Source organism: Schistosoma haematobium, chromosome 3, assembly GCF_000699445.3.
Source record: "Schistosoma haematobium chromosome 3, whole genome shotgun sequence".
NCBI lineage: Eukaryota > Metazoa > Platyhelminthes > Trematoda > Strigeidida > Schistosomatidae > Schistosoma > Schistosoma haematobium.
In genome coordinates this window covers 1,950,528-1,976,072 of record NC_067198.1, presented here as the reverse complement: position 1 = coordinate 1,976,072, position 25,545 = coordinate 1,950,528, and the positions used below count along the sequence as shown (strand labels likewise).

Genomic DNA, 25,545 nt, shown 5'->3' with positions numbered 1-25,545 from the left:
ATATATATATATATATATATATATATATATATATATATAGGCTGGATAACATCAACAACAGCCTACTGTGGGAGAGAACAATCCAACTTCCAGTTGAGGAGGAAATTAAGAATGTACTCTGGAGTTGGATTGAATATACATTATGGATATCTAGGGATTGTACCATTAGCCGAGCCCTAAACTAGAATCCTGAAGATAAAGAAGTAAGAAAAAGGGGAAGATCAAAGAACATATTATGCTGGGAATCGGAATCAGATATTAAAAAAAAGTGAATAACAACAGGGAACAATTGGGAAGGATTGTTCATGGATAGAGTTTGATAAAGAATGCTGGTAAGTAGGTGGCTTATGCACTTCAATAAGGTTTAACAAAAATAAGCACGTATACAACACATAGATAACTATACTGTTAATCAAAACGTCTACTCAATATAACCAATAATAATTAAAGAAATGAAAAGTCATAAACAGTTGAAAGGTTAAATTTCCAAACTTATCTATGTTACAGTCAACTCCTTATCAAGATATATGCTTGGATGAAATGTCTTATGCAATATGAATTGATTGAATTAACAACATTGAAAACATAAAGGATCTTGAGTAACATTATTGTCTATTGAACGTCGGGAAATAGAAGCAGATATGAAAAAGGATGAATGACAACTGGGAAGAGTTGGAAAGGGAATGCTCAGTACAGGGTTGGATGGAGAGTGTTGTTGAGCGGCCTATGCTCCTCCACGAGGAGTAACGGGCGTAAGTAAGAAACTATTGAACTTAGTTATATAAAAATTGTTAAAATTTCATCATGAAAATAAAGTTGAAAACGTTATGTTTTAATAATGCTCGATTGCCTATACTTCATTAGGGGTCATAGACGTAAGTAAGCAGGTAAATAATAACAGTCATATACCATGAATCCAATTGATTAATTCACTTTATTAAACTAGATTTAGATGTACTACAAATAGAAATATCGATTAACATAATTCAGGACGTGCGACATTTCGTCCTATTTGAACTCATCAGTTGGGCGTATCTGCATCTCAGAGTTAATGTCCACTCGTGGATTCAAGCCCAGCACCGTTCGCTTCGAACGTGATTGTGTTACCCTTTTAGATACTGAGTCCTAATAGACGCTAACTTGTGCAATGGGGCGTACATATACCAATAATAGATGGATCAACAACATTCCTAAACATTAATGTGAAGATTTAAACAATCAATACAAAATGAATTAACATAATAGTTACTTACCTCCTGGAGAAGTTTTTGTTGGATCTGCTACAGCCGTCGCTGCTGTCGCTGCAGCTAATGCAGCCATTGCACGAAGAGTGGCAAATTCTTTAGGCCCTTTAATACCAGACGGTTCTTGACTAACATTTAAACCTTTGTTTGATTTCTTTGAATCAGTATTACATCTGAATAGTCGACTACAGAATGATGAAATTTTTTGTATACATGACATGAAACATGATCTAGATGATTTATTATTTGCTTCATCTTCAAAAAGTACCGGTTTAATTGATTTTTCATTTTGTATTGGAGAAATCAGTACAGAATTACGTTGTACATGTTCATTGTCGAATGAAAATTGTAATGTATCATTTATAGCTGGTTTCGGTGATTGAATCGGAGTTGTTGTTCCCATAGAAGTGGTATCATAAGCCAATGGTGCTTTTCCAGCTATACGGAAATGACCTGGACCAAGACTTGTATATGGACCACGTGAACCATGGCCTGACCGACTAACATTAGTCACTGTTGCATTATATATAAGTGGTTGACCTGGTATCAACATATCATGTTCATTGGTTTGAGATGATGAACGTCGACCATGTTTATTTCGACTACCTTTTTAAACAAAATGGTTACATATATATTTTTATACCACAGTTAGCTAAAGAGAAGTGGTATGTATAAACATGGATAGAAGAGCACTGCAAAGTTTACCACTGGTAAAAATATAGATAACTTAAAATAAATAATGAAACGTAGACCACTGACCATTGGTTAGATTGTTATCCATAAAAACAGTGTGTAATCCCACTTCTCCTAACTAAGAGATTGCTTTTCTGAAGAAGGGAGATATTATAAGCTCATTACTTTTTGATTTAAATCATGAACAGATTGATGTTAGACCACCACTGAAGACATGGAAGCAATGGACAGCCATTTTGTCCTCTTCAGTAGTGCTCATTCGCAATCCCGCTCGCGGGTCTCGAAGCCAGGACCTATCAGTCTCGCGCGCGAACGCTTAACTTCTAGACCGTTAAGCTGGTATCCAACTGTTTTAATGTCTGACTTCAAATAATTCACGAAATAGCTCGACCATCTTCCATTGCACTGAGGTAGATACCTATCTCTATTCAACACGGATTAGATCCACTGGCCAAGGTTTCTCACTAGAACTCCGAGAATTCTGTCACAAAGGTAATCACCAGTGAGCACATGGTTACATTTATTAACAAGATAGGTCAGTTTAAATCTTAAGATTCATTTTTTTTGATGAAATATAGTGTTTACAATTACTGTAACTCTTTCAACGTCTAACTTCAATTACCAACATAATTTGTTCTCGGATCTTTCTCTTTTCCTTTTGTCTTCAGAAGTTCAAGTGAGGGCTTGGATCGTGAAGCATTTTTATGATTTTTTTTAATATACATTCTACCACCCTCGAACATCTCTTCCTAATTTCCTCTATAACTTAGAGTTAATTTGTTAACTCCGATGGTAGGTCATTGCTGATAGTATTTGGCTGACGAATCTAATGTCTTAGGTATATAAATACTCATACTTGATGATGGTTATTGTAACTCTCCAAGTTTCAGCTCCATATCACAGAACTATGTTAACGTTTGTGTTGAAGATTTTGACTTTCAAGTTGAATGACAGTTGTTTCGAATTACAGATGTTCTTCAATTGTACAAATACTGCTCTTGCTTTGCTAATCCTTGTCTTCACATCCTTATCAAATCCTCCTTGTTTATCGATGATGCTGTCCAGGTATGCGAAAGATTCGACATCTTCTAGAGCTCCTCCATCTATTGTGATTGAGTTGGTGTTCTCCACATTGGATTTTAGGATCTTGGTTTTTCCCTTGTGTATGTGAAGGCTTACTGCTGTAGAGGTGGCTGCTACATTGGTTGTTTTCATCTTCATTTGTTGGAGTGTATGGGATAGAAGTGCTAGGTAACCGATGAAGTACAAATTGTCAAGTTGCATGGAAGCTGTAAATTGTATTCCGTGTTTCTCCTCAAATGTGAAGGCTTTTATAATCCAATCGATCATAAGAAAAAAGAGAAAGGGTAAGAGTAGACAGCCTTATTCGACACCAGTGTTCACTTGGAATGTATCTGTAAGCTGTCCTTCATTCACGAAATTGCAGTATAGTTCGTCTTACGAAATCAGTATAATGTTGACGATTTTCTCATGTACACCTTGTATCAAACGCTTCCTCATAGTCAAGGAAGTTGATATATTATGACGATTCCCATTCAGTTGATTACTCAACTATGACCAGCAGTGTCGCGATTTGGTCTATGCACGGCTTATCCTTACAGAATCTGGTCTGTAGATCTCTAAACTAGTCCCAGATGTTCAGTTCAGTTTAATTACCAACTTCCAATGTTTTGGATTAGAATTTCCATATAAATGTTAATGATCACCTTTTGAATCAAACTATCCAGCTCAGAGTACAAAACTCCATCAAAAAGATTACTGGTATAACAGTCCTACAAAGTTTGTCTAACTTCAACTCACCGAGTGTATCTTAATATATTCATCAATAATATAAAAACATGAAGATTATAGGATCATATTGTTGTGCTTCTGAATAGATCTATCGGAAGGTAATTTTCAGAGTTCTAATGTGAAGCTGAAACGAATGGAGGCTAACCATGTGGGATGTGGGGAAAATGCTCAATGAACATTATAAAAGATGGTCACACATTATCATGGAGTAGTTGATGTTAGACTTGTATAACATCGGATGCTGGCTCAGTAATCTCAAGATTAAGCTTTCTTGCCTGAGACTATAAGTCCTAGATTTGATTCTAGTGTCAAATACAAGTACAGCTCGTAGCGTTTGATGACTTTGTTTTTGTTAATATGATGTAATGTTGTTAACTTACTTCATATTAAGCCGATTGCCACAAAACCTATGTGTAACAGATATATTAGGTGTACATTATTAACAGAGATCATTTCAAGCAAAGATGAATGATGTCTAACAGTGGAAATCAAGACGAGCGTTTCATCCTATTTAGGAATCGTCAGATGGATGTACATGTGCATACCAGCGTTGATTTTCACCATGGGACTCAAAACCAATACCGTTCACTTCAAACGCCATCACGTTATCCACTTAGCTACCCCATTGCTTGTTAATTAGGCTGAAGTTTAAATTCACTTGGTATTGTTTACTCGAATCTTCTCACTGATGTTTAAGACTACAATTGATCAATGTCTTATTGGTATATGTGCATGCTGCGCGTATTTCCTCGAGATGCAGGCAATTCCAGCTGATGAGTCCCAAATAAGACGAAAAACCCGTCCTAGATTCCATTGTAAGCTACTATTCATCTTTGCTCAGAATGTTTGTGAATTAAGGCAATATGTACAGGACACACATATGCCAAAGTTCGAAAATTTCATTTGTCTAAATAAGAATAACTTGGAGAGTAAACAAAAGATTTAATCAGATGTAATCTGTTGTTTGCATTCCTGAAGAGCTCAACAATGTATAATATGTACAAATGCAGTTATGCTGCATTCCGCATGCAAGCACATGCAAAGCTCTTTTCATCATGTCATATAAACTAATGCATATTCCATTCAAGTTATAAATATCAACTCGCATACATCATACCAAAACCTATGAAATGAATTAATAATAATTTAATATTCATTATAGGGTATGGAGATTAATAAGTTTTTGATTGAGATCATGAAACGATTGATGTTAAACCACTATTGAAAACCTGAAAGCACTGAGAAGTCGTTTCGTCCTAATATCGAACTCCTCAGCAGTGCACATGCACGATCCCGCTTGCAGGAGTTTTAGTCAGAAGATGTGATTAATGAATTTCAACCATGTTGGGTGTGAGACAGGAGTGAATCCACCTCGACGATTGGGAACAATAATCTTACGGACCTCAATTAGGAAGTTCGAACCTAATAACACGCTTCAATCCAATCGACAATGTTTTTATAAATTGGTGCCACGTTTTAGTTTGACCACCCCTAACTTTCTTCAGACCAACATCGACTCTCTAGGTAGGTAGTGGTTAAGTATGCATGATACATGTCCCAAACACCTCAAATGATGAAGATTTACCGTCTCATAAATCGACTTTCCATCCAATCGGGACTTCTGAATTTGTACTGAGATTTCGTCGGATATCAGATAATCAAGACTGATAAGATTCCCAACACAAGTGAATGGGTCGGTGTGTTCAACGAATTCACTCCTTATCATTCATTGAGTTGTTAACACAAACCAAAGGATCTTATCTCAAATATATTTGTATTTTTGCTTAAGGCAGTTACAAGACTGCATATTTTCTGCGTTTTCACCAGAAACTAAAAAGTGGATCATCTGTGTATCCTAAGTCAGCAAGTGAATCTCTCATTCGAAGATTTCGAATCTACACTTGAATACTAAAAATAGCCAAACAGTAATTAATCCGAAAAATCTTTAAAGTAACTGATTTTTCTAGAAATATACCTAAGAGACTCAAAGTACTCTGGGAAATCCTTGAAGTTTTGACCGAACTTTAATGGTGACTCAAGAAATTGTTTAGACTTCAGTTTACTTATCATAGATGATTAATAAATTAGACACATTTAGATCGTAGTCATAGTAGTCATAGAATAACATACAATTTATCTGCTTAGTAATAACAAGATGGTTGCAGGTAGTTAATAAGTGTCCCCGGATCCGGGTATGAAGATGAGTGACACAGGATCGAATCCGCCTAAGTGCATCAGCTCCCTCAAGATTACAGGTACACTTTGTTGACAAGTGCTAAATAGCATGAAACCTAGATTCAGGGTTTCTTGTCAACTACCTCCAACCACCATCTTATCTCAGCATACTGCACACAATGTCGAGTCACCTAGATTAGTGGTCACATTACGAATTGATCGATAGCATCTGATCTGCACAAAAAGGGACCTGACACACGTGACGCTGATCATCACTCAATGATTAATCGATTATGACGTAGTAATAAAGCACGATACCATATTTAGATCATCTCCCCTTGGAATAAATATTAAGGTAAAGAAGAAAGAGAAAACAAAAAATCAAACAAATAAACTATACAACTCACTATGCCCATTTCGATTACCATCATTATTTCTAGTCGCTGATAAATATTTACTTTTTTTAGATTGATTATTTATATCCTCAGTGATATCATTGATTTGTTGTTTATCATATATAGTTATCATTGGATTACGTGAATGGGAACGTGATGAATTCATTTGATCTATAGAATGATATTGATGTGGAATATTTCCTTCTCGTAATCTACTCCCTCCAATAAGTGTTATTGTTGATGTACCCATTGTATTCCCTTTTTCATTAGAACGTAAAATAGTTGATGCAATCAATGGTTCACCACTAACTGTTGTCATTGTCGTTGAACTACGTGGTAATCTAGAATTAATTGTATATCCATCAATATTATTTCCATATAATTCATCACCATTATATTCCCTATCATCACCATCATCATTGTAATCATCATCATTATCATCACCATCATCATGATTCTTTTCAGCTGGTTCAACACTTGTAGCTCCTCGTCGAATTATTGCTCGTGTTCCTTTGATTATTATCAGTAGTAGTAAATAATTGTTTATTCGTATGTGTGCGTGTAGGGGGGGTGGGGGTGGCGAGTTGTTTTTAATATGATTTAAAAATAAGAAAGAATAATATACATTTCAATATATGTTCCATATAAAGACGACTGCATACACACACACACACAAATACATTACATTAGATGAATGAATGAGAGATAACAAACAAGCAACATGATATTGATTGAGATATAAAAAAGGAACGTTTCTTGTTGCCATGTTACGTAATCAAAACGATTACTATTATTAGTATTATTTTATTCATTAAAATTACAGTAAATAAATAAACTAGATACATGCAATTGTATAACAACCATGGTATAACATTACATAGCATAACTAATTATATTGAATTTGAATATTCATTTAATAATACAATGATTTATAAGCAAAGATGGATAGTGGCTAGCAGTAGAATCCAGAATGTGTATATTGTCCTACTTAGGACTCGTCAGTAGATAACGTGATGGTGTTTGAAATGAATGGTATTGGTTTCGAGTCCTAGAGTGAACATCAACAGCTATCAAGCTGACGAGTTCAAAATAGGAAGAAACACACGTCAAATTGGATTCCACTGCTAGCCACTATCTATCCTTGCTTGTAATGCAATATCGAGGCAATACGCATAGTATGCACATTTGCAAATAAGAAACTGATCAATTGCAGTCCTAAACATTAATGAGAAGTTTGAAGTAAACAATACCAAGTGAATTTAACATAAATTGTTTATAGGTATCAATGCTATGGTTGAACTGGATTGTTTCGAATCAAGTTGAGCATTTGGATAGAATGTTAATAATGAATATATATTCTTTTGAATCAGAAAAGAGTTTTTGTGGATACTAAAGTCATTTCAATAGTTGAGTTAATGAGTCGATTGAAGGTAGACTACAAAAAAAAACCTGGAAGCACTGAGTAGCCGTTTCGTCCTAGTAGAGGACTACTCAGCAATGCATATCTACGGTCCCGCCACTCGAGATTCTAATTCAAGACCTATCAGTCTCGCGCGTCGACGCTTAACCTACAGAACAATGAGCCGATATCTAATGGTGTCAATGTCTAATTTCAACCAATCCACGAATATATGCCACTGTCCATCATTGCGTTCAGTGAGTTACTACCTCACAACATATACAGTTGAACTTCACTGGTCACATCCACTCACTAGAACTCCATGAAATGCTTCTTGGATACCGTCACTAATGAGCATACGATGAATAGAATCAAAGTATTTTTGTGGATATTAAAGTAACGTTTTGGTTTTCTATGATGGTCTACCTTTAGTTGACTCATTAATTCAACTAAAGAATACTCGATGAAATATTAACTGAATATCAGATACTTCATATTTCATGCAGTACTCTATTCAATTGTTCAATTTAAATATATAGTTTTTCCGATTTCCAAATGTGCAGAAAATTTGTGTCCCTAACGGTTCGTTACTTTATGTTTGCCACTTGTTTAAAGTAAATAAGCACTCTGAAGAAGTGGCCAGCACGAAGTGACGAAACGTCACTAATACTACTTTTCTACGCATTGAAATATATTGAGGAGTTTCTGCTCTATAAAATGAATGTCATATGTAAAACACATATCTTTCTGTTCATCTTAGACTATTTCAACAAAAATTAATTAATTAACTTCATTGATGTAATTAGTTGATTAGTGGAGTTCAACCGTGTTTGTTATGAGGCAGTAACTCACTAAAGACAATTATGGACGGTGGCGTGATTTCGTGGATTGTTTGAAATTAGACGTTAACACTATATGATACTAGCTCAGTTGTCTAGAAGTGAAGAGTTCGCTCGCGCGACTGATAGGTCCTGTTTTCGAACCTTGCGAGGCAGGGTCGTGGATGTGCACTGCTAAGAAGTCCCATATAGGGACGAAACGGCCATCCAGTGCTTACAGGTTTTCCTTAGTGATCTAGTTTCAATTGACTCATGAATTCAATTATAGAATACTTAATCAAACATTAACCGAATGTCAGATACTTCATATTCCATGGAGGATCCTACTCAAATATAGATTCAAGTGTTTGATTTAAATCACAAACAAACATGATTTAATCAGTTATGGATGATCTCAGATATTTATCAAACTCTCTAATGAATAAATCATAATGTACAGATTCCAATCACATAGATTGAACTTCTAATTTGATTTACAACGTAAACAGCCATATCTCCCGTTAAACTTTGAGTAATAACCCTCCCCCCGCTCCACATACACTTTTTTTGTGTTTTAAAAAAGGATGTTTGGTTCTTATGTTCATCATTTGGAAACAAATTAAGTACACAAAAAAATGAAACTAAATTTTCTATTCAGCTAATTAGTTACTAGTGAATCTTGTTGATTAAGGCTAAAATCAATAGTGGTTGATTGTATTTGAGTTGTATTGATTAAATTTACACTGTAGTTGTTATGTCCAATGCCCAACAACAAACATTTTAGTGCCAAATAAATCAATTTTATTAGACCTTTGCTTCTTTCTTTAATTTTGTTACTCATTGTGATTATTAGTTTGATGAAAACTACAGAAAACCTCTATTAATGCTCATGGGATGATTTCCAAGAACTCCAGAGGTTATAGAAGAGCCGAAGTGTTCCATTCAATCATAACACAATTGAGCTATCTAGAATATCAATATTACATACTACTGTTGGTCAGTAGTATAACATGCCTCTTTGCAGATTGGTCAAATTATAATGTTGATTTAACAAACTCTAATATCTAATAACTACCCATGATTTTGTGTACATTTCGATTCTTGCCCAACAAGTAATTTCGTCTCTATTCATCTTCTGTTTTCTCATTTGCAATTTGAGAGGGTTCTACCGTTTGGATGCTCAAGTCATACATGGTATATTAAGAATCTGACCTTCTAGATATAACAAATACAAACAACCTTGTATTCATAAAATACCTTGTTATAATGTATTGTGAAGCCATATATACAGATAGAATATACATTTACATGTTAAGCAGTCAACAGTCATTTATTCTAAACAAAATACATGCATTATTATCAAACATGCACAATTGTACAAAAGCGTAATAATCCATTCTCCTTACATGCATTATTAAACATTTGAATTGACCCATAAATATTACAAATAAAGAATAGATGTAAAATGTTTTAAATGGAGTTGTATTCACTGAGCTGAATGTTTAGGTCCTAGAGCTTTCAGTGTTCTTCTGAACAATATCATCAGCATAAATTTCAAAAATAGAAGTATGATGTTCGAATATCCATATATACGACTCAGAGCTTGTGTTGTCGACTTTGATTATGACTGGTTATTGATGACTTTAAACGTGTTGTTGTTTAGTTCTCTTCAGTTTGATTGCATCATCCATTGACTTGATTCTGGATCCTATATTTGTCCATAATATTTCTGGTTGATTGATAAATTAGATCGATTTCAATGAGTTTGTCGATCATTAATTAACCTCATCATCAAACTTCTAAAAATTCTATGATGCTTTTAGTAGTAGTAGTAGTAGTAGTAGTAGTAGTAGTAGTAGTAGTAGTAGTAGTAGTGGTAGTAGTAGTAGTGGTAGTAGTAGTAGTAGTAGTAGTAGTGGTAGTAGTAGTAGTAGTAGTAGTAGTAGTAGTAGTAGTAGTAGTAGTAGTAGACAATGACAGATTAAAAGTCCAGAATAACCGGTCAAGATCAATGTCGACAGGACAAGTTGTGAGTCATATATAGAGAAGTTCGAATAATCCACTTCCACTTAAAGTTCGTGCTGATGATGTTGTTCACAAGAACAATGGAAGCCCCACGACCAAAGCATCTTGCTTACAGAACAAAACCTCATCAAAATCATCCACGATAATGTGATAACTGTAATTCAATATGTTTTAATATTAGACTAGTGAAATGTCATCGCCAAAGGTAATAGACATAGTACTACTAAACATTGATCAGTAGTATATAAAAATTTTTAAAATTAATTTAACACGGATGTATCATAAATAATGATTCATAAGAGACTTTATATTTGATTAACAACTATGTTGAATGCAAGTAATATACATAAAAAGTGTTTCAAGTTTCTAGCTATTGAGTAGTATCTGCATAATTAAGCAAAATGTGGAAGAAATGGACGGCCGTTTCATCCTACCATCGCATTATTCAGCAGTGAGCATCCACAATCGCGCATGCGGGATTCGAACCTAGGACCTTTGGTCTCGCGCGCGAATGACTCATATCTAGACCACTGAGCCAGTATCCAATGATGTTAAAGTCTATCTTCGACCAATCCACGAATTTGTGCCACGGTCCACCACTGTGTTCAGTGAGTTACTGCCTTACAACAGACCTGGTTGACTCCATTGTTTACGGCTACTCACTAGAAATCCAGGATGGATTCTGGCTCATTGGTTTTGAAGTTAGGCATTTGCAAGGGAGATTGGCAGTTCCTGGGTCCGATCGCGTATGCGGGATCGTGGGTGCGCCCTGCTGAGGAGTCCCACACTAGAACAAAACAGCCGTCCATTGCTTCCACCTTTTCCATGGTACTTACTTACTTACTTACTTACGCCTGTTACTCCCAATGGAGCATAGGCCGCTGACCAGCATTCTCCAACCCACTCTGTCCTGGGCCTTCTTTTCTAATTCCATCCAATTCTTGTTCATTTTTCTCATGTCTATCTCCATTTCCCGGCGTAATGTGTTCTTTGGTCTTCCTCTTTTCCTTTGACCTTCAGGATTCCATGTGAGAGCTTGTCTTGTGACACAGTTGGGTGCTTTCCTCAATGTGTGTCCTATCCACTTCCAGCGCTTCTTCCTGATTTCTTCCTCCGCTGGGATCTGGTTTGTTCTCTCCCACAGTACGTTGTTGCTAATAGTGTCCGGCCAATGGATCTGAAGTATTTTGCGTAGACAATTGTTGATAAACACCTGTATCTTCTGGATGATGGCTTTTGTAGTTCTCCAGGTTTCTGCCCCATACAGTAGAACTGTCTTGACATTTGTATTGAGAATCCTGACCTTGGTGTTGGTTGACAGTTGCTTTGAGTTCCAGATGTTCCTCAGTTGTAAATATGCTGCTCTTGCTTTGCCGATCCGCGCCTTCACATCTGCATCAGATCCACCCTGTTCATCAATGATGCTGCCAAAATACGTAAAGGTTTTTACATCTTCCAAATCTTCTCCGTCAATTGTGATTGGATTGGTGCATTCTGTGTTGTATCGGAGAATCCTGCTTTTCCCTTTGTGTATATTGAGACATATTGCTGCTGAGGCTGCTGCTACACTGTTCGTCTTCTCCTGCATCTGTTGTTGCGTTTGGGATAGAAGGGCCAGATCGTCTGCGAAGTCTAGATCATCCAACTGCATCTTAGATGTCCATTGTATCCCGCGCTTCCCTTCAGACGTTGACGTCTTCATGATCCAGTCGATCACCAGGAGAAAGAGAAAGGGTGAGAGTAAGCAACCTTGCCTAACACCGGTCTTCACTTTGAACGACTTTGTCAACTGTCCTCCATGCACGATTTTGTATTGTAATCCATCATATGAGTTCTGTATGATATTGACTATCTTCTGAAGCACGCCGTAGTGTCGAAGAAGTTACATAGTGTTGTTCTGTCCACGCTATCAAATGCCTTTTCGTAGTCAATGAAGTTGATGTAGAGTGATGAATTCCATTCAATTGATTGTTCCACAATGATCCGTAGAGTTGCGATTTGGTCTGTACACGATCTATCCTTACGGAATCCTGCCTGTTGGTCACGAAGTTGGGCGTCTACGCAGTCCTTCATCCTGTTTAACAATACCCTGTTGAAAACTTTTCCCGGTATTGAGAGAAGAGTGATGCCCCTGTAGTTATCACACTTGCTGAGGTCGCCTTTCTTCGGTATTTTGATCAGAAGTCCTTCTTTCCAGTCTGTTGGTACTTGTTCCTCATCCCAAATCTTATTGAAGAGAATGTGGAGTATCCTTGCAGTTGCCGCTACGTCTGCTTTTAGTGCCTCTGCTGGGATGTTGTCCGGTCCTGCTGCTTTGCCACTCTTGATTTGTCTGATGGCCATGCTGATTTCTTCAATTGTTGGTGGGCCAACATTGATTGGGAGGTCCGTGGGTGCTGCTTCGATGTTGGGTGGGTTCAGTGGATTTGGTCGATTCAAGAGTTCTTTGAAGTGTTCTACCCACCTGTTTTGTTGTTCTTCAATGTTGGTGATTACCTTGCCTTCCTTGCTTTTCACTGGTCGTTCTGGTTTGCGGCGATTTCCAGAGAGTTTCTTTGTCGTATCATACAATTGTCTCATGTTTCCTTCTCTTGCAGCCTTTTCCGCCGTCGTTGCTAAATCTTTCACATATTTACGTTTGTCGGTTCTGATGCTCCTCTTCACTTGTTTGTTTATTTCCGTGTATTCAGCTTGTGCCTTGGCTTTTTCTGCTCTCGTTCGGCTGGTATTGATCGCTGCCTTCTTGTTCCTTCTTTCTTGAATCTTATCCAGTGTATCGACAGTGATCCATTCTTTGTGGTGGTGCTTCTTGTGACCCAGGACCTCATGACATGTTGAAGTGATTGCCTCTTTGATCCCCTTCCAGTTGCTCTCCACAGTAGTTCCTTCTCCATTGAGTAGATCATGAAAGGCCTGGAAGTTATTGCTGAGGACTATCTTGAATTTGTTGAGTTTGTTAGTATCCTGGAGAAAGGCCGTATTGAACTTTTGTGATATTGTCTGCCCCGTTATCCAGTGCTTCTTGAGTTTCAATTTCATCTTGGCGACCAGTAAGTGATGATCTGATGCTATATCAGCTCCTCTCTTGGTTCTCACGTCCTCTATAGTCCTCCTGAACGTTTTGTTGATGCAAATATGGTCGATTTGGTTTTGTGTAGAGTGATCCGGTGAAGTCCATGTGGTTTTGTGTATGCGTTTATGTGGGAATATGGTGCCGCCTATGACCAGCTTATTGAAGGCACATAGGTTTGCAAATCTCTCACCATTTTCGTTTCTTTCTCCCAGTCCGTGTCGTCCCATGATGTCTTCATATCCAGTGTTGTCCGTTCCAACCTTGGCGTTGAAATCTCCCATCAGAATGGTCAGGTCCTTTGTTGGGCACTTCTCGACGATTGACTGCAGCCTATTGTAGAATTGATCTTTAGCGTCTTCATTGTAGTCGTTGGTAGGCGCATAGCATTGGATGATGTTCATTGAAATGCCCTCTTTCTTTGTTTTAAACGAGGCTTTGATGATCCTTGGTCCATGAGATTCCCATCCTATAAGTGCATTTTGCGCTTGTTTGGACAGCATCAATGCAACTCCTTGTGTATGTGGTGCATTTTCTTCTTCATGGCCGGAGTATAACAGGAGCTCTCCTGTAGTTAGTCGTTGTTGTCCAACTTGTGTCCAATGTGTTTCACTGATCCCAAGTACCTCTAGGTTGTATCTTCTCATTTCTGCAGCAATCTGGAAGGCTCTTCCGGTGTCCAACATTGTACGAACATTCCATGTACCTAAATAAATGGTCGCTCTGGTTGTCTGAAGGGGCATCGGCCTCGTAACTTCCGAAGGAATTCGTCTTTCATCATGAGGCGTCATAATTCTTCTAAATGAAGATCTTCTGACTCCCAGGGCAGAGTTTAAAAGATTTGAATAATTTTTTCTGGTTAGCGTTTTTTTAGCGAGTTAGTTTTCTACGGGATGGGGACGCTAACCCCATGCCCAACCCTCCTCCTTGATCCGGGCTTGGGACCGGCAGTAGCCCCCGGAGGGACTCCAGGCGGAGATCTTTTCCATGGTGGTATAGCTTTAATCGACTCATGATTTCAATCAATGAAATTTCAAAAATCTCCACAAAACCCCTTCGGATCAATAAAAGTTGGTCATTACTGAAGTAAACCATTTTCTTCTATTTTAAGATTCTTATGCTATTGATAATCAGTTCTAGATTGGATACCACTTTCCCTTTAAATTATTAATCAATAACTTTAACTTATTTTTCTATTTTTGACAGAGTTTACCTTTTTTTCCTCCTCTCCCCCCTCTCTCTCCCTCACTCTTTCTCTCTCTCTCACACACACATTTTAATGAAATTTGCCGCTTTACAACATAAAAATTAATTTCCTTTATTTAAAAACACCTTAGCAACAGTTTCAATAATAAAAAACATTATGATTGAATATTGCATTAGTTGACAACTATTAAATAAAACAATTTTTCTTTATCATTAAAGATAATCTACCGACATATTGCTGTATTTGAGGAAGAAGATATATGTGTTAGATGTGTATAAGTGTACATTGCTGTAGATTAGTTAACTATTATGAATACAGAATGATTAGAATAGGTATTTGTCTAATCAATATATATATGATGGTGGTGCATACTACTTATATTGACAGATATAAGTAGTATGCAACACCAATCAAAAGTGGAATTATTTGCCAATAGAAGATTGAGATCATCAAATTGATGATAATAGAAATATAAGAAACGTGAATCATATAAAAGTCATATTTTACGAAGGTAATATGTCATTTTACATTCAACTAAAAATTGATCAGATTCAGAGGAGTTCTTTGTTCATTATGATCCGTATAGTGATTACTTGATTAATTACATTTATGGTCATTATGTAAGATTTAATACAAAGTAGGTTAGTATGAACTGATGTACTCTATATATCAGTTTAACGATGAAATCTACTAAACTATGCTTAAATGTAAACTTCGTCAAAAGACAAGCCCTCACATAGAATCCTCAAGGCCAAACGAAAATAGGAAGAACAAAGAACAAATTATGCCGCGATATAGAGATAGACATGAGAAAAATGAACAAAAATTGGACAGAACTGGAAAGGAAGGCTTAGAACAGAGTGAGTTGGAGAGTGCTGGTCTGCGGCCTATGCTCCATTAGGAGTAATATGCATAAGTAAGTAAGTAAGTAAGTAAGTAAGTAAGTAAGTAAGTGTTGAAGTAAGTAAGTGTTGAAGTAAGTAAGTAAGTAAGTGTTGAAGTAAGTAAGTAAGTAAATATAATCTTATCTACTACTAATGAGATGTTATGCAAACAAATAAATGGAATAACAATAGGATCCTCCGTGTCCTCGATTGAAACATAACTTATGGAATCAAATATTTTCATCACTGACATTAAACTAAGAATTTGGCTCAGATGTAATGAACTATACTATTGTCATAATGAAAATGAATTTACTATAAACACTTTCTAAATGGATTAATACACTTTCATCTAGCATTAGATTCCTTTTATGAGAACACAGTTTCATTATAATTTCATTCATTTTTCTGAAAAGTTTAAGTTAATGATGAGGTTTCAAAGTGAATAGTTCTGGGTTCGAGTCCCGGAATAAATAATAACTTAGGATGCAGCCACCATTCACTTTTCCTTACAGAACTATTTTTTTACTATAAATCGATTAAAGTCAATTAATAAATTCCGAACAATCAGCTCGCTCAACAGTCTGATAGGTCCTGGGTTCGAATCTCTCTGGGCGGGGTCGTGAATGCGCACTGCTGAGGAGTGCCACAATAGAATGAAAAGAATGTTCAGTGTTTCCAGGCTTTCTATGGTGATTTAGCTTCAATTGACTGATGATCTCAACTATTTAAATTAATATAATATCCACAAGAAACCCTTCTCATTTGACATTTCTTACTCAACATAGAATAATGTGCTTACGACATTCGATAACGAGAAAATCATGATCTGTTAACCGTGAGTTGTCAAGCACTATCTATTTAATAATATTTATGGTTATTTATGAACAGCTTAGGTCTGCCAGCACAAATCATATTCGAATAGAAGTAACATATTCATTATTTAGTGTCAGTGTATAGGAAATATCATCCTGGATTATCAATATTACGTTCTGATGATTTCAACAGAATTGAAGATCAAAGTATTACATAGGGACATTCATATATAGATAGATAGATAGATAGATAGAAATGTTTAATAAAAAAGAATGCTATTAAATTAATGTGACATGAGTGTCCGAATTCGACAAGCATTCCACTTTTGAATGGTTTTACATACTAGTTATATCTGTCAACATAAGTAGCATACTATATATTTGAATTTCAGTAGTAGATCTATAGATAAATCAAACGAAACTTATATCTAGAGAGATATTCTGATGACTTAGATATTACAGATCAAGAAATTAGACACCTTTATATATGAATGATGTACTGATACACAAACATCTTAGTCGTTTATGATTGAGATAGTGAACCGATTGATGTCAGATCACCATTGAAAACCTGGAAGCACAGGACGGTCGTTTTGTCCACAACCCTATACTGATAATTGCCATATGCTCACTAGTGACTAGCTTCGTGAGAGAATTCTCGAAGTTCTAATGATCAGTGGAGCGAATCCGTGTTGGGTAGACACAGGTATCTACCTCAGTACAATGGAAGATGGTAGCGCAATCTCGTGGATTTGTTGAAGTTAGACATTAACACTGTTGGATACCGGCTGACTTGGTGGTCTAAAGGTTAAGCGTTCGCGCGCGAGACCGACAAGTCCTGGGTTCGAGACCCGCTAGCGGGATTGTGAATGAGCACTGCCACGGAGGAGTCCCACAATTGGACGAAATGGCGTTCCAGTGCTTTCATGTTTTTAATGGTGGTCTAACATCAATCGGTTTACGATGTCAACCCTAAAATTAATAATCTCAACAACCCTATACTGCTCTTAGTAGTATATTTTAGTTAAAGACTTTCAGGTAAACTAAATGTGTAATATATTTACTTAATTATGGTTTTGGTTTATTAGAATGAGGATTTGCTAATTCATAAGTAAATCAAAGCTAGACTACCATTGAAAGCCCGGAAGTATTGAACGGTCATTTATTAATTACAAATAAATATATGTACTCCTTCAATACAACTATGATGGTGGTCTGGCATAATAATATGCAAATAGGTTGTCGATTTTTTATACCTTAATGACTGATGGAGAGTAACTGCATTGTCATATTGTCCTAAAATTTTTAGGGAATTAATCTGTTTTCCAGTACATACATTAGTAGATTCATCAATCATTTTGAACTATTTCGAAACTCGCTAGGCGAGATCGTGGGTACGTACTACTGAAGAGCCCCACAGTAGGACGAAACGGCCATCCAGTGCTTCCATGTTTTAAATGGTGGTCTAACTTCAGTCGACTCATTCAATCAACTATCTTCTGATATAACTAATTATTTAGAGATGAAAGTAGTTAACTACTTAAGTGAAATGACTATTATCAGAAGGGGTTTTGTGGAGATCGTGGATGCGCACTGCTGAGGAGTCCTATATTAGGACGAAACGGTCTTCTAGTGCTTCCAGGTTTTTCATGGTGGTCTAGCTTCAACTGAATCATGATTTCAATCAGTGAAATGATTTTGTTTAGATTTACATATTTATTTGTTGAAACAAATTAATATCAAGAATGTTAGTTAATTATCAAGCCCATTTGATGTTATAGTGATCATTAACTTACTATTAACAAGCGTTATAATTGACATTTAGAATGATTTGAAAACTAAATGTTGAGATTAAATAAGGAAAATCCTATTTTCAAGTTGACTAAAACTTAACATTTGAATTCATGAGTCGATCTCAACTGGACCACCATTGAAAATCTGTAAGCGTTTGACGGCTATTTTATCCTAGTATAGGGTTCCTAAGCAGTGTATATCTGAGACCCCGCACTCAGAACTCGGACAGAAGACCTTCAATCACGTGCGCGAACAATTAATCTCTGGACTACACAGCCAGCATTTCTAGTTTGGATGGTATTTCTAACAAACAATTCACGTCAGCAAAACGATTCCATCATACTTCAAGACTTTGACCATATTACTATATTATATCATTTATGATCTTAATATCTGAGACTATTTGAAAGAATGATAGAAATAATCTGTTCACAATTCAAGTTAGAGACCTTCAGAAACTAGTAGTTCAGTGGAAGACTTATTGAAGTTCTAAGGGAAGTATATCGAATTCAACTCCAAGCGTGAACAATGAATTATAAATATATCAATGTGATGAGTATCAAACAGGCTGAAATAGAGCGCTTGAATACATTTATTTGTGATTATCCCTCTTTATTAAATACTGAGGTTTATTTTACATAATCAAGTACAGTTAGAATGTTCACAGTACTGAATGGAACTGCCCTGGGATTTAGAAGGTCTTCATTTAGAAGAGTTATGACGCCTCATTGTGAAAACGGAGTTCCTTCGGAAGTCACGAGGCTGATGTCCCTTCTGACAACCAGAGCAAGCATTAATTTAGATATATGGAATTGATCCTCAATGTCAAAGGAGAATGGGAAGACTAAAGAACACATTAAGCAGAGAAATGGAGACAGACATGATAAGAATAAACATCCATTAGATAGAAGTAGAAAGGAAGGTCCAGGATAGAGTGAGTGATTTGGAGAATGCGTGTCGGCAGCCTATTCTCCATTGGGAGTAGCAGGCGTAAGTAAATAAGTAAGTCATCAAAAAACGAGGCATGACATCAGATAAGCTAAACAATTTAAATAACATATATTTATAAAACTGGATCATTTCAATAGAATTTCAGGTAAACTGTAAACTTGGTAAAGATAAACTTCAAGCGTGAGCTTCAGAATCTAGTTAAATCATCGTAGAACATTCCTGGTACATTCAGTCAATCAATCAGTCAATCAGAAAACAAGATAATGTGAATAGTTATTCTAGGATTATGATTTAGGATAAGAACTCCAATTAAGGAAGAATGTTTGCATCATAAACTGACATCAACTTTTGTCCATATGGTTAAAAACTGTTCTTACATTATAGGTGTTGTCAGTTTATAATGAAAACCATGATTCAATTTAGTCATTGTAAGTAATGGAATTTTGTCAAGGTCACATAAAGAACCATTCATCGTGACGTCTACTCTAAGACGTTTTTCTAAGTCAAGATATTCATAAGACTATCAATGAACAATAATTCCTCTAGGAGATCTCTTATTTCACCAGGTTTGGATGACATACCGTCTTGTTAAGTGTTTAGTACGTACATTATTAGATCCGCCTTTATAAGTCAGCTTTAACCTAACTTCTTACTATCATATTCTAATAATTGTCGTCTAGCATAATACTTAGATAAAATGATATTCTCCTATAAATTACAGGAGGATTTATTTATATATGTAATCTATATAAAGAAATAGCTACTCGAATATCCGGCGCTTTTATCAGGTTGCTGGATACAGAGTATCCATCTAAGAGAGTTAGAAAATCCTGATTCCAAATCAATGATGTACATTTGCTCCGGTATCCTGAAAGAACAAATGGTATATAAGCCAATTGTTGTTCACTGGCTACATGAATTCATTGTCTTATCGATTAAACCTTTAGGTTAAAGGTTCCAAGTGTGACCCCCTTAAGAAAACCATCGTACTTCAGTTTAGGCACCCGAGCAGTATCCCAGCCCTATTTGGTGTTTAAGTGTTTAAATAAATCAATAGCTATTCGAAGAAGAAGAACAACAACAACACTACAATCTTACCATATTTATCACATTCTAAAAATGCTGGATTACGAAATCCTATATCTTCTATTGTTGTTGTTGTTGTTGGTGGTGGTGGTGGTGCTGCTGATGGTAATGATGATGTATGTGCATTATGTAAATTCATATAATCATAATCTTCCCCATAATCAATAAATCGTACACTATCTCTTAAACCAAGTGTACGTGGACATATAGCACCATTATGATTATGATTATTATTGTTAATAGATGATGATGATGATGATGATGAAGATGATGATGATGATAAATGACTAATATCTTGACTATTTCTTAATTTATGAGAACCTAATAAACGTTGACAAATGTCTAATTCATATATACATACACATAATGTACACATATATATTATTAAAGAGATAAGATAAACAAGCATATGATTACATAACAGTTCAGTTACCATATTAGTTACCAATGATTACATCACAATCATTATCATGATTACAGTGTTAGTTTGTTATTGTTTAATTAGTCCAAAGCAATGATTACATTTATAAACAAGTACAAATCACATGTAACAATAGTATATCCGATTAGTTGAATAGGATGCATGCATACATGCAAGCAATTCAAAGACATCATAAGTATGTATTGTTTTGTTTATGTTTAACCACACAAAAACAAAACAAAAAAAAAGACAAAAATAGAGAAAAGAAATGGAGAGAGAGAGAAAGAAAGAAAAAAGAAAGAATCATTTATTAACAAACAGTAGATAAATAAATCAATCAATAATTTCATTGTGTTACTAGGATACAAGTCAAACAAATTCGATTATTCTATCCAGTAATTTAACGAGACTACTAACTATCAGTAGAGGGAATGATGGATAGTGGTTAGCAGTAGAATTTAGGACGTGCATCACTTCATCCTATTTGGGACTCGTCAGCTGAGCGTACCTGAATCTGAGTTGATGTTCACTCTGGGACTCGAACCCAGTACCATTCGCTTCAAATGTCATCGCGTTATCCATTCAGATACAAGTTAAACAATACCAAGTGAATTTAATTTCACTCCATTGCACAAGCATGTGGCTATCAGGACTCAGTAGCTGAGTGAATAATGTGACGACGTTTGAAGCGATTGATACTGGGTTCGAGTCCCAGAGTGAACATCAACTTTGTAGATTCAGGTATATTCAGCTGACGAGTCCTGAATAGAACGAAGTGACGCGCGTCCTAGATTCCACTGCTAACCACTATCCATCATTGTTTACAAAAAAAGGCTTGTGAATTAAGGCAGCATCGAGGCATACACACAGTATGCACATATGCAAATAACAGACTGATCAATTGCAGTCTTAAACCTCAATGGGAAGATACAAGCCAAACAATACCAAGTGTATTAGTATAGGGGTTGTGAAGATGATTAAGTTATGGATTGAGATCATGAACTGACTGATGTTAGATCACCATTGAATCCTCGGAGTTCTAATGAGAAGCCGTAACCAGTGGAGATAATCCGTGTCGGGTAGACATAGGTATCTACTTCAGTACAATGGAAGATGGTCGCGCAATTTCGTGGATTGGTTGAGGTAAGACATTAATACTGTTGGATACCGACCGGCTTGGTGGTTTAGAAGTTAAGCGTTCGCGCGCTAGACTTAAGGCCCTGGGTTGGAACCTCGAGAGTGGGAACGTCAATGCCCACTGCCACGAAGGAGTCCCACAATAGGACGAAATGGCCGTCTAGTGTTTCCAGGTTTTCAATGGTGATCTAACATCAATCGGTTAATGATCTCAATCAGATACTACTAAAATTGAATTTAAGTAATATCATGTCAGTAATGTTATTGTCAAATAAAGAGAAGATTTATAAATTCATCAATATTCTAATTACAATATGCATCACAATGAAGATTATGTAAATAAACATTAAGTAAATTACCTCTTATGTAATAGTAATGTGAAGAAGAGCAAAGAATACATTACGTAGACATATGGAGACAGACATGAGAAGAATGAACATTCATTGGATAGAACTAGAAAGGAAAGGCCAGTATAGAGTGGGTTGGAGAATACTGATCGGCGACCTATACTCCATTGGGGTTAATAGGCGTAACTAAGTAACTAAAGGTACACCTAACAAATGACTAGATTAACCAAGTTTCCATTCATATGGTTAATGTTTTTATGAATAGTATAAGAAATAATTGGTCACATTTAATAGAATAGAGTATTCAAACATGAATCTTATACTTGAATTATTATATCAGTCAGTAACTAACAGAATCTTTAACTTCACCTAGAAATAATCACTTATATCCGTTGGAGACTATAATTTATGAACGAACCAATTACATTGAGAATAACAGATCTCAGATTTTGACTCTGAATTCATTCATCGTTTTGTTCGCTGAACTAGATGATTTGGTTGTGAAACTTTCATTGTTCTTCTAAACAACATCATTAGCACACATTTCAGAGAACAAAACTTCATTAAAATCATTCACTTGAACTGAAAAATCTTCTTCACCATCTTAAAATTTATTGATCCATTTGGTGAAATAAAGTTTTTTAGGATTATAGTTGATATCAGTTCGTCATGAAAACCTAGAATCGAATTGTTAACCTTAACCATCAATTATAAATTATAATCCTTATTCACTATACAGGTTCATAACTCTTATTTGATCCTGGTTATTAGGGTGATCACTCTCAAGGTCGCTTTAGTGTCACTCAATGATCGTCCATAAATTATAAGCTCACCGATCTTGACTGATTAAGGTATTATATACAATGTGGGAAATACACATTTTGAGGAGGGGGGGGTTTCCATATTATAAAAATGTAATACTTTATATATATATATGTATATAACATGAATCTTACCAGCGCCTTCTAGCCTTTTTTCCGGCATTAATTTCGCTTGAAATTCTTTACTTAAATAAAGTGGATGATAAAAATCACCAACTAATGCTTTAATCACTTTGCCAACATCACGTAATGCCACTTTCGATGTCTAATGATAAAAAAGATAGAATAATATAAAGAAGAAAGAAGCAAAACAAAAAGAAAAACAAACCATGAAAAAAATCAATAAAGGAAATAACTAGTTAACTAGCTAACTAACTAACAACTGAAATATACTACTGAAAGGATACTACTAACTAAATGAATACACCATTCAATTTATTGTCTTCATGCTAAATGACAACATTGAAGCAAAGTTATATCATCATCATCATCATTGAACAACATTAACATGCAACTACAACAGCAATAACATATATTGAAAAGAATATTTGAAACATACAAATGTGATTAGGTTTCTAAATCTATGTATTAAGATCATGAACCGATCAAAGTTAGCTACCATTTGGGACCTAAAAATACTGGACAATCTTTTTGTCCTAGTATGAGATCCGTCAATAGTATGAATCCATGAACCCACAATGAAGGGATTCGAACTTAGAACCTTCGATTGAGCTCGCGAATGATTAAACCTCCAGTTTCATTGGTGTGTAGTGACTAGCTTTGAGAAATGATTTCAGAAGTTCTAGTAGGAAACTGTAACCAGAAGAGTTCAACGATGATGGATGAAATTAATGGAAGATGGACGTACATTATTATAGATTAGTTGAAATTAGACAATAATGTTGTTAGATGCAAACTCAGTAGTCTACAGGTTAAGAGTTTGCTTACGAAATCGAATGTTTTAAGTTTGAGTCCGTTCGATGTGAGATCGTGGAATCGCAATGTTGACGAGTTGTGAACTAAGACGAAATGGCCATCTAATGCTTCCAGATTATTACTGGTGGTCCAAACTATTGTATACCTTAAGATTCTTTAATTGTGTATATTCATTCAACAATATAAAGAATGAACTCATCATAAAAAAAGATGGAATTAATTAAGTCGCCGTTCGCGCACGAAATTGAAGGTCCTGAGTTCGAATTCCGTGTGCAGGATCGTGCATAAGTACTACTAAAGAGTTCCATACTAACACAAAACAGCCGTCCAATACTTTCAGGTTTTCCATGGTTGTCTAGCTTTAATCGACCAATGAATTTAACTATTCAGTTAGTGAAATCTCCACAAAACCCTCTCCTAATTAGAATTATTCAAACGTTAAATATATTTCTAGATTTTTTTGTAAGCAATGATGGATAGTGGCAAGCAGTGGAATCCAGGACGCGCGTCACTTCGTCCTATTTGGGAATCGTCAATCGGGTGTACCTGCATCTCAGAGTTGATGTTCACTCTGGGACACGAACCCAATACCATTCGCTTCAAACGTCATCGCGTTATCCACTCAGCTACTGAGTCCTGATAGCCACATGCTTGTGCAATGTGGTGAATTTAAATTCACATAGTATCCACATATGCCCATAACAGACTGATCAAATGTAGTCTTAAACCTCAATGGGGTTAGAGTGCAGTACACCATGTATCCAATATCGATTTTTCACCACCACATGTCATAATAAAATGTGTTAAAAACACACTGATACTAATCATTTACTATAAAAACCAAAGTAATTTTCATTTCCCTGTCCAGTTAAACATTAAATAATTTAATAACAAACATAATGTACAATGAAGTAGGTGTCTTTTTTCACATTTTAAGATTTAATAGTTGAATTCATGAGTCGATTATACCTAAACCACCATGGAAAACCTGAAAGTACTGGATGGCCTTTTCATTATAGTATAGGACTCCTCAGCTGTGCGCATCCATGATCCCGCCACAGGAGATTCGAAACGATGCTCGAACGCTTAACCTATAGACCACTAAGCCGGCACACAACGGTGTTATTGTCTAACTTGAATCAAACCACGAAATTGAGCGACACATCCATCATTGTCTTCAATGAGACACTATCTCATAAAAGACACAGTTGAACTCTACTGATCACGTCTACTCACTAGAACTCCAGAAAATACCTCTTGGAGACAATCACTAGTGAGCATACATTGATTGATATCAGAAGACAGGGGTTGTGAAGATTGTAGTAATTTAATGGTTGAATTCAAGATTATCAAATATACTTTTGGTTAAATGACACAAGAAAGCACAGATGATACAATGTATTGAATTGTGTACACTAATTATTGTACATAAATGCATTAATGAGTACAAATAGCCATGCTTATATATATATATATATATATATATATATATATATATAACATACACGATTAGTG

At 35.8% G+C, this 25,545-nt stretch overlaps 1 protein-coding gene across 1 annotated transcript in view; it reads right to left on the bottom strand.

Annotated features, from left to right (window-relative positions):
• The window catches only part of TRPM2_3 (Transient receptor putative cation channel sub M member 2), a gene marked incomplete at both ends in the record, with an annotated part of 120,225 nt that overhangs the window by 55,570 nt on the left and 39,110 nt on the right, over nucleotides 1–25,545 (bottom strand). The window contains 4 exons of the mRNA XM_051218923.1: nucleotides 1,254–1,850; nucleotides 6,332–6,829; nucleotides 20,381–20,710; nucleotides 23,230–23,359. Of these exons, the coding sequence (XP_051068658.1) occupies nucleotides 1,254–1,850; nucleotides 6,332–6,829; nucleotides 20,381–20,710; nucleotides 23,230–23,359 (1,555 nt within the window). The remainder of the gene's footprint in view (nucleotides 1–1,253; nucleotides 1,851–6,331; nucleotides 6,830–20,380; nucleotides 20,711–23,229; nucleotides 23,360–25,545) is intronic.